Raw genomic sequence first — 14744 nt, forward strand, 5'->3', positions numbered from 1 at the left:
AGTCTGAGAAGCAATCATCCACTACCACTCTCTGTCTTCTCCCACACAGCCAATTTCAAATCCAGTTTACAACCTCTCCATGGATACCAAGTGTCTGAACCTTCTGAACTAACCTCCCATGTGGGACCTTGTCAAAGGCCTTACTAAAGTCCATGTAGACAACATCCACAGCCTTTCCTTCATCTACTTTCTTGGTAACCGCCTCGAAAAACTCTACAAGGTTCGTTAAACACGACCTACCATGCACAAAGCCATGCTGACTATCCTTAATCAGCCCTTGGCTGTCCAAATAATTGTATATCCAATCTCTCAGAACACCTTCCAATCATTTACCTACTACTGACGTCAGGCTCACTGGCCTGTAATTACCTGGTTTACTTTTGGAGCCTTTTTTAAACAACGGAACAACATGAGCTACCCTCCAATCCTCCGGCACCTCACCCGTGGCTAAGGACATTTTAAATATTTCTGCCAAGGCCCCTGCAATTTCTACACTAGTCTCCCTCAAGGTCCGAGGGAATATCATGTCAGGCCCGGGGGATTTATCTACCTTTATTCGCTGTAAGGCAGCAAGCACCTCCTCCTCTTTAATCTCTATATGTTCCATGAAACTACTGCTTGTTTCCCTTCCTTCCTTATACACTATGCCAGTTTCCTGAGTAAATACTGATGCAAAAAAACTGTTTAAGAACTCCCCCATCTCGTGAGGCTCCACACATAGACGACCACTTTGATCTTCAAGGGGACCAATTGTGTCCCTTACTATCCTTTTACTCTTAATATACTTGTAGAAACCCTTTGGGTTTACCTTCACATTATCTGCCAAAGCAACCTCATGTCTTCTTTTTGCCTTCCTGATTTCCTTTTTTAGTATTTTCTTACATTTTCTATACTCTACAAGTACCTCATTTACTCCTTGTTGCCTATACCTGCTATACACCTCTCTCTTCTTAACCAGATCGGCAATCTCCCTTGAAAACCAAGGTTCCCTATGCCTGTTAACTTTGCCTTTAATCCTGACAGGAACATGCAAACTCTGCACTCTCAAAATTTCGCCTTTGAATGCCTTCCACTTACTGAACACATCCTTGCCAGAAAACAACTTATCCCAATCCACTCTTCCTAGATCCTTTCTCATTTCCACAAAATTGGCCTTTCTCCAATTTAGAATCTCAACTCGAGGACCAGACCTATCCTTATCCATAATTAACTTAAAACTAATGACATTGTGGTCACTGGACCTAAAATGTTCACCTACACATACTTCTGTCACCTGACCTGTCTGGTTCCCTAATAGGAGATCACCCTGAATGTGGTGATGGCAAATTGCACGTCCAACATGAAATCCCTTAGCATTTTAAGAAAATAGGAATAGATTTTTAAAAACATACACTTTTTTTAAAAAAGTGGTCAAATGGATCGATAGGGTAAATGTAACATTTCTACTTTTGAACAAGATCAAAACTAGGGGCCACCAATATAAAATCGTCATTAATAAATCTAATACAGAATTCAGGAGAATCGTCTTTACCCAGAGAGCGGTGAGAATGCGGAACTCGCTACCACAGGGAGTGGTTGAGGTGAATGGTATAGATACATTTAAGGGGAAGCTGAACAAACACATGGGAGAGAAGGGAATAGAAGGATATGCTGATGGGGTGAGACGAAGAAGGGGTGGGAGGAGGCTCGTGTGGAGAATAAACACCAGCCTGGACTATTTGGACTGAATGATCTGTTTCTGTGCTACAAACACTATCTAACTTTGTAATCATGTGTAAATAACTGTAATCATTTATAAGAAAACTTTTCAGAGTAAGGTTATTCTACTATCTCTGTGTACTTTGCATCTACAGACTAGAGACTCCTTATCCCTGGTGGAACATAAGGAAACAGGAGCAGGGGAACAGGAGTAGGTCATTCAGCCTCCTTGCTAGGAGCATTAAACACCAGCATGGATGTGTTGGGCCAAATGGCCTGTTTCTGTGCTCTACATCGCTATGTTGTGTAATTATACAAGTGTCTTTCTGTAAAAGAGCTAGAAACAAGGGCAGGTCTACTCCTGCTCCAACCCTTATGATCTGTGCGAGGAGTCAGTCAGATGTTGATGTACAGAAAGGTATTGATGTCCTTTTGGGGAGCAATCACTACACCCTTCACAAAGCACTACTCAACCTGCCCTCCCAGAGCCTGAGGGTGTTGGAGAGGGGATGTCTGACTGACACTAGGAGGGGGTGACGAGGATGTTCAAGGTTTTCACTTGTAGTGCCAGAAGGAGTGTGTCAAAAAGTCATGACTGTTAGATTTTCCTCTTAGATTTAACAGATGTGTTCAAAATCAGGAAGAGTTTTGATCGAGTAACTAAGGAGTTGGGAAGATGGTGGTGTAGTGATAATGTCACTGGACTAGTAACCCAGAGGCCCAGGCTGATGATCTGAGGACCTGGGTTCAAATCCCACCACAGCAGCTGCTGAAATTCAAATTCAATTAATGACTCGGGCGCTGAAAGCTAGATTCAGTAATGGTGACCATGAAACCAGTCGATTGTTGTAAAAACCCATCAGGTTCACTAATATCCTTTAGGGGAAGGAAATTTGCCGTCCTTACCTGGTCTGGCCTACATGTGACTCCAGACTCACAGCAACGTGGTTGACTCTTAACTGCCCTCTGAAGTAGCCTGGCAAGCCAATCAGTACAAGGGCAATTAGGGATGGGCAGCAAATGCTGACCTTGCCAGTGGCACCCACATCCCGTGAAAGGGAAAACTGTTTCCAGTGGCAGGGTGGTCAGTAACCAGAGGGACACAAATTGAAGATAATCCAGCAAAAAGCCAGAGGGGGCGATGCAGTGAGTTGTTGTGATCTGGAACCCGTTTCCTGAAAGGGCATAAGAAGCAGATTCGATAATAACTTCCAAAAGGGGGAATTGGATAAATGTTTGAAAGGGGAAAAATTTGCAGGACTATGGCGGGGGGGAAGAACAGGGGAGAGCAGGACTAATTGGACAGACCTTTCAAAGAGCCGGCACAGACACGACGGGTTGAATGGCCTCCTCCCGATTCAATGATTCTAATCAATAAGCGCCAGATGAGGTTACAGCGGAGAGAGAGCCTGGCTGGTTAATATTAACCACAAATCTTATTTGCTTTTACTTGTAGGGTGATGTTGGTCCAGTGGGGTTAACTGGCCTCCCGGGGATCCCAGGACCTCAGGTAATTTTCCTAAGGAATTGAATTTTCAGTCTCTTGATTCTCAGAAACACCTTTTTCCTGACGCGAGGATCATATCTTTCGGATGTTACAGAACTAATTTCTCCCCCTGTCTCAATTTCTCCGCAGGGTCTGGTGGGAAGCATCGGACAGCCTGGACTGAAAGGTGATAAGGTGATCTAAATATTTCATTTTTTCCTGGATACTTTTATCTATAAGGAATCAGTTGATCTAAGCAAAGCATTTTTCTAGGGACTCGGCGTTGCGCTGAACACTCAATGGTTGAATGGCGTACGATTCAGTGACTGGCGGGACTTCTGTCCTTTCTCAGTGGGGCCGGCCTGTGCATCTGAACAGCCGTTTGTTCCACTGACTCTAGCTCCCAGGCTTACTGGGTGCTTTTGCTCAGCGACAAATCAGCCCTGTGCCCTCCGCAGGGATCTCCGGGCAGGATTTTCCGCACCCTCCCGCCGCCGGGATCATCCTGTCCCTCCTCAAGTCAGTGGACTTCTGGCTGGGGTCCCACCCATGAGGGGGGCCGGAAAATCCCGGCCTTTTGTGTATAGGGCAAGCAGCAGTTACCGGGTCAATCGACCCCTGACTGAAGGATTATTAATGAGCGGCCCAGAATCTGAAACAGGAAATGTCCATTAAAATAGTGAATTCAGAATCAGGTACAGAAAGAGAAATAAAGAGGTGGGGGGGGGAAATAAGATTGAGTGGAATGAATGGAATAGCCCTATCTTTCTGTGGCGAGTTAGTCCATATCTAAGATGCCAGTACGGGAACCTCAGACCATTCAATCCCTGTGAATGGGGAGTCAGAAGGTGAGGGGTAGCTCCTCAGACAGCTTTGAGGAACGGCACAGCTCAGACAGCAACTCGAGGGCTTCTGTGTCTCAGCTGCACATCGGAAGTTGCTGTGTGATTTGCATGTAACTGATAGTTACTGATGTAACGGAGCACGGATAATCTCACCGCTGTCCTAACAGCAGAATCTGGGCCAATGCCTTTTGATGTGAGTAAAACAGCTGGGGAGAGGGAAGAAATCACATGTGGAGTGAGTTTTTCTAAATTGAGTTTAGTGCTTGTAAAATGACAAAAGATGAGCAGTGCATTTGATTCATAGGTTCCAGGATTTTGATGGCTGATGTCATGTGATTTACATCATTCATGAATTAACATTTCTGGCCGCCTCCAACATCAATTGAAACCATATTACTCGGGGAAGTCAAACAGTGACCGAGATTTTAGAATGTTGAGAGAGATGAGCTTTTATTCCTGTGCATGCCCTTGAATGAACACTTTTAATAGATTGTTTTCATATCTACACAGTGTTTGTTACCTCTTAAATTAACGGTATTAAGATGGTGGGATTTGAATTCAATAAAAATCTGGAATTAAAGGTCTAATGGTGACCATGAAACCTTTGTCGATTGTTGTGAAAATCCATCTGGTTCACTAATGTCCTTTAGGGAAGGAAATCTGTTGTCCTGAACTAGTCTGGCCTACATGTGACTCCAGACCCACAGTAGTGTGGCTGACTCTAAATTTGTCTCTGAAATGGCCAAGCAAGTTGTATCAAACTGCGACAATGTCAGTAAAAAGGAATGAAACCAGACTGACCACCCGGCATCGACCTAGGCACCGGAAACAACAACAGCAACACAGCCCTGTCGCCCCAGCAAAATCCCCCTTCCTAACATCTGGGGACTTGTCCCAAAATTGGGAGAGCTGTCTCACAGACTAGTCAAGCAACAGCCTAACATAGTCATCCTCATGGAATCATACCTTATAGATCATGCCCTAGACTTCACCATCACCATCCCTGGTTAAGACAGACCCAGCAGAGGTGGTAGCACAATGGTATACAGTCGGGAGGGAGTTGCCCTGGGAATCCTCAACATCGACTCTGGACCCCATGAAGTCTCAAGGCATCAGATCAAACATGGGCAAGGAAACCTCCTGCTGATTACCATGTTCTGCTCCCCACCATCCCCCCCTCAGCTGATGAATCAGTGCTCCTCCATGTTGAACCCTGCTTGGAGGAAGCACTGAGGGTAGCAAGGGTGCAGAATGTACTCTGGGTGGGGGATTTCAATGCCCATCACCAAGAGTGCTCGGTAGCGCCACTACTGAGTGAGCTGGCTGAGTCCTAAAGGACATAGCAGCTAGACTGGGTCTGCAGCAGAGGGGGAGGGAACGAATAAGAGGGAAAAACATACTTGACCTGATCCTCACCAGCCTGCCTGCCGCAGATGCATCTGTCCATGACAGTATCACTAGGAGTGACCACCACACAGTCATTGTGGAGACAAAGTCCCACCTTCTCATTGAGGATACCCTCCATCGTGTTGTGTGGCACTACCACTGCGCTCAATGGGATAGATTTTGAACAGATCTAGCAACTCAAGATTGGGCATCCATGGGCGCTGTGGGCCACCAGCAGCAGCAGAATTGTACTCAAACACAATCTGTAACCTCATGGCCCAGCTTATCCCCCAAGCCAGGAGATCAACCCTGGTTCAATGAAGAGTGCAGGAGGGCATGCCAGGATCAGCACCAGGCATACCTAAAAATGAGGTGTCAACCTGGTGAAGCTACAACACAGGATTACTTGCACACCAAACAGCATAAGCAGCAAGTGATAGACAGAGCTAAGCAATCCTGGAACCAACAGATCAGATCTAAGCTCTGCAGTCCTGCCGCATCCAGTCGTGAATGGTGGTGGACAATTAAACAACTCACTGGAGGAGGAGGCGCCACAAATATCCCCATCCTCAATGATGGGGGAGCCCAGCACATCAGTGCAAAAGATAAGGCTGAAGCATTTGCTACAATCTTCAGCCAGAAATGCCAAGTGGATGATCCATCTCAGCCTCCTTCGGAGGTCCCCAGCATCATAGATGCCAGTCTTCAGCCAATTCGATTCACTCCACAAGAAATGGCTGGAGGCACTGGATTCTGCAAAGGCTATGGGCTCTGACAATATTCTGGCAATAGTACTGAAGACTTGTGCTCCAGAACTTGCCAAGCTGTTCCAGTACAGCTACAACACTGGCATCTACCCGGCTTTGTGGAAAATTGCCAAGTATGTCCTGCACACAAAAAGCAGGACAAATCCAACCCAGCCAATTACCGCCCCATCAATCTACTCTCCAAAATCAGTAAAGTGATGGAAGGGATCATCAACAGTGCTATCAAGTGGCGCTTGCTTAGCAATAACCTGCTCACTGATGCCCAGTTTGGGTTCCGCCAGGGTCACTCAGCTCCTGACCTCATTACAGCCTTGGTTCAAACATGGACAAAAGAGCTGAACTCCAGAGGTGAGGTGAGAGTGACTGCCCTTGACATCAAGGCAACATTTGACTGTGGCAACAAGGAGCCCTAGCAAAACTGGAGTCAATGGGAATCAGGGGGAAAGCTCTCCGCTGGTTTGAGTCAGACAAAGGAAGATGGTTGTGGTTGTTGGAGTTCAGTCATCTCAGCTCCAGGACATCACTGCAGGAGTTCCTCAGGGTAGTGTCCTTGGCCCAGCCATCTTCAGCTGCTTCATCAATGACCTTCCTTCCATTATAAAGTCAGAAGTGGGGATGTTCGCTGATGATTGCGCAATGTTCAGCACCATTTGCGACTCCTCAAATACTGAAGCAGTCCATGTCCAAATGCAGCAAGACCTGGACAATATCCAGGCTTGGGCTGATGAGTAGCAAGTAACATTCGCACCACACAAGTGCCAGGCAATGTCCATCTTCAACAAAAGAGACTCTAACCATCACCCCTTGACATTCAATGGCATTACCATTGCTGAGTTCTCCACCATCAACATTCTGGGGATTACCATTAACCAGAAACTGAACTGGACTAGCCATTAAAATACTGTGGCTACAAGAGCAAATCAGAGGCTAGGAATCCTGTGGTGAGTTACTCACATCCTGACTCCAAAGCCTGTCCAGCATCTACAAGGCACAAGTCAGGAGTGTGGTGGAATACTCCCCACTTGCCTGGATGAGTGCAGCTCCCACAACACTCAAGAAGCTTGACACCATGACAAAGCAGCCCACTTGGTTGGCACGACATCCATAAACATTCACTGCCTCCACCACTGACGCACAGTAGCAGCAGTGTGTACCATCTGCAAGATGCACTGCAGAAACTCACCAAGGCTCCTCAGACAGCACCTTCCAAATCCATGACCACTGCCATCTAGAAGGACAAGGGCAGCAGATAGATGGGAACACCACCACCTGGAAGTTCCCCTCCAAGTCACTCACCATCCTGACTTGGGAATATATTGGCCGTTCCTTCACTGACACTGGGTCAATATCCTGATACTCCCTCCCTAACAGCACTGTGGGTGTACCTACACCACACGGACTGCAGCGGTTCAAGAAGGCAGCTCACCACCACCTTCTCAAGGGCAGTTTGGGATAGGCAATAAATGCTGGCCCAGCCAGTGATGCCCACTTCCTGTAACTGAATTTTTAAAAATGTTTGTTGCTTCTAACAATACGCTAACACCAATTTAATATTCAGTCGGGCTTGCGATGAGGTTCATTTACACGTGCTGGAATGCCCACTCTCATCTGTCCTGATGAGTGCAAAACGAAAAGTTTCGACAGCATGTCTGTTGTTTGAAACATTATGGATCCTGGCCAGAGCCAAAGTTGGAGTTTGGATTGAAACTGGACTGAATTCAGAAGAAAAGCCATCACAACCAGGCCAGCATTCGTCAAGCTGGTGGTTAGCCTATTCCTGAGGACTGAATTGCCTTGTTAGGCCATTTCAAATGGGCAATTAAGAGTCAACTACATCATTGTGCCTCTGGAGTCACATTTAGGCCCCCAACCAGGTACGGATGGCAAATTGCCTTCCTAAAGGGCATTGGAGAGCTAGATGGGTTTTTACGATAATCAGTAGTTTCATGGTCACTATTGCTGAGACTAGCTTTTTATACTGGATTTATTTAACTAACTGAACTTAAATTCACCAGCTGCAGTAGTAGGACTTGAACTTAAATCTAGTAACATAGCCACTATGCTAGCCTCTCCCTTTGACAAGAAAGTTGGAAGTAAATTTAATCCTGTGTTGAATATTCAAATTGGGCGGATTAGTCCAGGCCAAAAGAAAACAGAAAAAAGAAGATGCTGGAAATACTCAGCAGGTCTGGCACCTTGTGGGTAGAGAGAAAACCCAGAGCTAACGCTTCAGGTTGACAATCTTTCAACAACCCTTCAGCTCTGCCATCTTTCCTGAATTGTCATTTCCCAGTCGCTCTGCCCAATTATCTCGCCATTTGCTGGGGTCTCCAGCTGTGGTTTTCTGCCAACTGGCCTTCCTGCCCGGCAGTGGGCCGGTTATCCAGTCTTCCCGGCATTCCCAGGTTCCCCTCACCCCAACCCCTGACCCCTTCCTTGCAAACACGCTCCCCCATTTCCTAGCTGCGTCCCTGCACATATTGAGGCCAATCTCTCTTACTCATCAGTGCAGGAATATTATATATGGAGTTGAAATTCTGCTCGACCTTGGCTATCCACAACCCAACCCCAGTTTAAACTCTCCATCAACCTCTCAAACACAACAAACAAAATTCCAATAACAACATCTCCATACTGTGCCTTAACTCCCACACTCACGACACTGCTTTCCTGCTATGAAGCAAATGGTCCAACACTTGTTCTAATAACCTCGTACCACCTCAGATAAAAGCACTCAGCCCAGAGAGAAATAAAGGCATAAAGAGACAGAAAATATATTCTTTATAAGTTATCTGATTTCATGAGAACCATATCGCACAGAAAGCTTATTTATCCATAAAAGCTGTTAGTACCTTGATTCATTGTGGGTATCTGCAAATCATTAAATACTTCAGCACAAATAAAAGCATAAGAAATAGGAACAGGAGGAGACCATTCAGCCCCTCGAGCCTCCTCCACCATTCAATAAGATTATCTCTGATCTTCTACCTCAACTTCACCTTCCTGCACTATCCCTATATCCCTCAGTGTCCAAAACAGCTTAGAAAGCACCTGGACTTGAATCAACAGCCTTCTACCCCACTGCCAATTGCTCAGCCAGAGAGCTAAACCTATACAGTTGTCCATTACAAAGATCACAAATAAGGCCAAGACTGAAATTGTGAAGCTGAAATGGTCTTCGTCACTATTTCTATAAAATGGAGTCAGAGAAGATTAGAACAAAGAGGACCAAATAAGGTCATGCTCCAGGGTTAGTGAGCATCACTCAACAAAACAACAGAAACACGTGTCGACCCACAAAGCTTTACACTAGAGTGTTTTGTAAGATATTAGGTTTGGAGATCCTTCTGCCTTCTCAACAGATCCCTCATCCCATCTCTCCAAAATGCACCCAGTTGTTTCTGGGCTCCACTGGCTGCTTCAGTGACTATCCCTAGCAAAGAATTCCTAGGGAATTAAGGAGATACCTATTTACCCAGATGGTGGCGAGAATGTGGAACTCGCTACCACAGGGAGTGGTTGAGGTGAATGGTTTAGATACATTTAAGGGGAAGCTGGATAAGCACATGAGGGAGAAGGGTACGGTGATAAGGTGAGATGAAGAGGGGGGTGAGGAGGCTTGTGTGGAGCATAAATACCCAGCATGGCCCAGGGGCCAAATGGCCTGTTTCTGTGCTGTACTTTCTATGTAACATTATTCGCCTGAGAGAAAACCTTCCACCAGATTCCCCTTCTTAATTGTAACTCCCTAGTTTTTAATACACGTCCCCTCATTTCCATTGCTCCATCTTTGAAACACCTGGATCGCTTTTGTCTATTCTTTTCACAATTTTTTTTTAAAGATTGAAATCTTTCCAGGAACAAAAGGATAATAAAGTGGAACTTTAATTTATTTTCTACAAGGGATCATTTGTTTTTTTTCTGTCAGATTTCTAGGTAGTGATGGAATCATTACCTGTTGTCACCACAACATAAAACAAAACCTTGGCTCCAACACATGTTTCCTTCACCGATTGCGTATTCATATGTTATACATCAATTCTGCAGAATAATAAATTATTTAAACAGCGGCTATGTCAAAGATACTAACATAGAATCATAGGAAATAGAGGGAGTAGGCCATTCTGCCCCTCGAGCCTGCTCTGTCATTGAACTAGATCATGGTTGATCATAAGAACATAAGAACTAGGAGCAGGAGTAGGCAATTCAGCCCCTCGAGCCTGCCCCGCCATTCAATACGATCATGGCTGATCTCATTTTGGCCTCAACTCCAATTTCCTACCCTCTCCCCATAACCTTTCAACCCGTTACCAATTAAAAATCTGTCTATCTCCTCCTTAAATTTATTCAGCGTCCCGGCATCCACTGCACTCTGAGGTAGTAAATTCCACAGATTCACGACCCTTTGAGAAAAGTAATTCCTCCTCATCTTTGATTTAAATCTACCACCCCTTAGCCTAAAACTATGGCCTCTCGTTCTAGAATGCCCCACAAGGGGAAACATCTGCTCCACCGTCTACTTTGTCCATCCCCTTTAGCATCTTATATACCTCAATCAGATCTCCTCTCATCCTTCTAAACTCTAATGAGTATAGGCCTAAACTGCTCAATCTCTCCTCATAAGACAAGCCCTGCATCTCTGGAATCAATCTAGTGAACCTCCTCTGAAACGCCTCCAATGCAACTACATCCTTCCTCAAGTAAGGGGACCAAAACTGTGCACAGTACTCCAGGTGCAGTCTCATCAATGCCTTGTACAGTTGCAATAACACTTCCCTATTTTTATGCTCTATTCCTTTAGCAATAAATGCCAAAATTCCATTTGCCTTCCTTATTACCTGCTGTACCTGCATACTAGCTTTATCTACGCTATTTTCCAATGCTATCCCCATATCCCTTGATGTTATTATTATCTAGAAATCTATCAATTTCAGTCTTGAACATACTCAATGACTGAGCCTCCACAGCTCTCTGGGGTAGAGAATTCCAAAGATTCACCACCCTCTGAGTGAAGAAATTCCTCCTCATCTCAGCCCTAAATAGCCTGTCCCTTATTCTGAAATTGTGCCCCCTGGTTCTCGACCTCTCACTGGGGGAAAGATCCTTCCTATATCCACCCTGTTGTGTCCTGTAAGAATTTTGTAGGCTTCAATGAGATCACCTCTCATTCTTCGAAACTCTAGAGAATACAGGCCCAGTCTCCTCAATCTCTCTTCATAAGACAATCCCGCCATCCCAGGAATCGGTCTGGTGAACCTTCGATAAGGAGACTAAAGCTGTACATAATACTCTAGCTGTGGTCTCACCAAGGCTCTATACAATTTTACCTGTACTCAAATCCTCTTGTGATAAAGGCCAACATACCATTTGCCTTCCTAATTGCTTACTGCACCATCGTGCTAGCATTTAGTGACTCATGAACAAGGACATCCAGGTCCCTTTGGACATCAGCACTTCCCAATTTCTCACCATTCAAGAAACATTCTGCATTTCTGATTTTCCTACCAAAGTGGTAATGTAACATTTTTCCACATTATGTTCCATCTGCTATGTTCTTGCCCACTCACTTAGCCTTTCTAAATCCCCTTGAAGCCACTTTGCATCCCTCTCACAACCCACATTCCCATCAAGCAAACTTGGAAATATTACACTTGGTTCCCACTTTCAAATCATTTATAGAGATTGTGACTAATGGGTTCCCAGCACTGATCCTTGCAGTACTCCAACCTGAGAATGACTCATTTATTCCTAGTCTCTTTTCTCAGCGTCACATAGTCACAAAATTGTTACAGTGCAGGAGGAGGCCATTTGGCCCATCGTGTCTGAATGAACACTCACCTAGCCCCATTCTCCTGCCTTTTCCCCATAACTCTATACATTCTTCCTTTTCAGATAACACTAATTCCCTGTTGAAGTGACTCTGCCTCCACCACATTCCCCAGGAGTGCATTTCAAACCCTAGCCACTCACTGCATAAACACGTTTCTCCTCTTATCATTTTTGCCTCTTTTACAAATTACTTTTAAATCTCTGTGCTCTTGATCCTTTCACAACTGGGAACAGTTTCTGTCCATACCCACTCATGGTTTTGAGTACCTCTATCAAATCGCATCTGAGCCTACTTTTCTCCAAGGAAAACAATCCCAACTTCTTCAATCTATCTTCATAACTGTAGTTCCTCATTCCTGGAACCGTTCTCATGAATCTTCACTGCACCCTTTCTATTGCCTTGACACCCTTCCTAAAGTGCGGCGCCCAGAACTGGACACAATATTTCAGCCGAGGCTGAACTAGAGACTTTTACAAGTTCAGCATAACCTCCTTGCTCTTGTACTCTATGCCCCTATTAATAAAGCCTAGGATACTGTATGCTTTAGTAACCATTCTCTCAACCAGCCCTGCCACCTTCAGTGACTTATGCACATATACACCCAGGTCCCTCTGCTCCTGCACCCACTTGAGAGCTATACCCTTTATTTTATATTGTCTCTCCATGTTCTTCCCACCAAAATGAATCACTTCACATTTCTCCGCATTGAACTTTATCTGTCACCTGCCCACCCACTCCACCAACTTGTCCACGTCCTTTTGAAGTGAGGACTATCCTCCTCACAGTTCACATGGCTTCTAAGTTTTGTATCATCCAAAAATTTTGAAATGGTTCCCTGTACACTAAGATCTAGATCATTAATATATATCAGGAAAAGCGAGGGTCCCAATTCTGACCCCTGGGAAACTCCACTACAAAGCTTCCTCCAGCTTCAAAAACATCCATTAACTACTACTCTGTTTCCTGTCACTCAGTCAATTCCCTATCCATGTTGCTACCGTCCCTTTTACTCCATGAGCTATAACTTTGCTCACAAGTCTGTTGTGTGACACTGTATCAAATGCTTTTTGGAAGTCCATGTACACCACATCAACAGCATTACCCTCATCAACCCTCTCTGTTACTTCTTCAAAAAACTCCAGCAAGTTAGTTAAACATGATTTTTCCTTAACAAATCCATGCTGGCTTTCCTTAATTAACCCACTTTTGTCCATGTGGCTATTAATTTTGTCCCAAATTATTGTTTCTAGAAGTTTCCCCAGCACCGAAGTTCAACTGACTGGCCTGTAGTTGCTGGGCTTATCTTTACACTCTGTTTTGAACAGAAGTGTAACTTTTGCAATTCTCCAGTCTTCTGGGACCATCTGAAGTCCAAGGAAGACGGAAATATTACTGTCAATGCCTCCCACAGTTTCCACTCTCACCTTCCTCAGTATCCTTGGATGCATCTCTTGTGGTCCCAGTGCCTCGCCAACTTTAAGCACAGACAACTTATCCAATACCTCCTCCTTTTCAATCTAAAACCTATCTGGTGTTTGAATAACCTCATCTTTCACCAGGGCCTGGGTAACATCTTCTTCCTTCATAAAGACAGATACAAAATATTCATTCAATACCTCAGCTATGCCCCTGTCTCCATGTGTAAATCTACTTTTTTGGTCCCTAATCAACCCTACTCCCCCTACCGCCCTTTTACTATTTATACGTCTACAGAAGACTTTGGAATTCCCTTTCATGTTAGCTGCCAGTCTCTTTCATACACCCTCTTTGCTTCTCTTATTTGCTTCTTCATCTCCACTCAACATTCTGGATTCAGCTTGGTTCTCAGTTGTATTTTCTACTTAACATCTTTCATAAACATACTTTTTCTTCTTTATCTTAATTTCTACCCCTTTGTCATCCAGGGAGCTCTGGATTTGTTTGCCCTACCTTTCCCTTTTGAGGGAATATACCTTGACTGCAGCCCGTTGATCAGCGACTTTGGCTCCAATTTATTTGGCCCAGATCCGTTCTTATTCCATTGAAGTTGGCTTTTCCTCAGTTAATTGTTCTTGCTCTGGATTGTTTTTTGTCCTTTCCCATAGTCAGCCTAAAGCTTATGGGGCAGAATTTTGCTCTCGGTTGGCGTGCAGGCCCCATTGGCTCGGTGGTGGGCGTACAGCCAACCCCCGCCACTGTAACAGGGCCCGCCGCCATTTTGAGTGGATGGACCAATTAAGGCCCACCCAGCGGCCTACCCGACAGGAAGCGCTATGCGCTTCCTGTGTGGGGAGGGGGAGGGAATCCCCAGCTGTCAAAGTGCGCTCTTTCGTGCACTGCTCCCTGAGGCAAAGTCCTGTCTCAAGGAGATTCGTGACAGATAAGAAAAGTCAAAAAATAGAGAAATATTAAAATTATTAACATGCCCCCCTCATATGACAATGTCACACGAGATTGGACATGTTAATGAGAAACACATAAAGTTTATTAAATTTTTAAAAAACGGACATGAAACCTCATCCCGCCAGTGGATGAAGTTTCATGAATAATCTGGAGCCCGCTGGGGCTCCTGGCCTGCCCGCCAGCCTTAAGCTTGGACGGGCAGGTCTTTAATTATCTTAATTAGCCTGTCAGTGGCCTCAATTGGCCATTGACAGGTCGGCGGGCCCCCAGCTGATTTCACTGTCCGCCCGCCTTTCTAAAAATTTAAAGGGACTGGGATGACATCGGGGATTCCTCCCAACATCATCCCG

General features: G+C 45.0%; 1 protein-coding gene across 1 annotated transcript in view; it reads left to right on the plus strand.

Annotated features, from left to right (window-relative positions):
* col24a1 (collagen type XXIV alpha 1) overlaps positions 1 to 14744 on the plus strand; it is a 721848-nt gene that overhangs the window by 297041 nt on the left and 410063 nt on the right. Inside the window, exons 14-15 of the mRNA XM_078561886.1 lie at positions 3155 to 3208; positions 3335 to 3379. Of these exons, the coding sequence (XP_078418012.1) occupies positions 3155 to 3208; positions 3335 to 3379 (99 nt within the window). The remainder of the gene's footprint in view (positions 1 to 3154; positions 3209 to 3334; positions 3380 to 14744) is intronic.

Source organism: Cetorhinus maximus, chromosome 17 (genome assembly GCF_964194155.1).
Source record: "Cetorhinus maximus chromosome 17, sCetMax3.hap1.1, whole genome shotgun sequence".
NCBI lineage: Eukaryota > Metazoa > Chordata > Chondrichthyes > Lamniformes > Cetorhinidae > Cetorhinus > Cetorhinus maximus.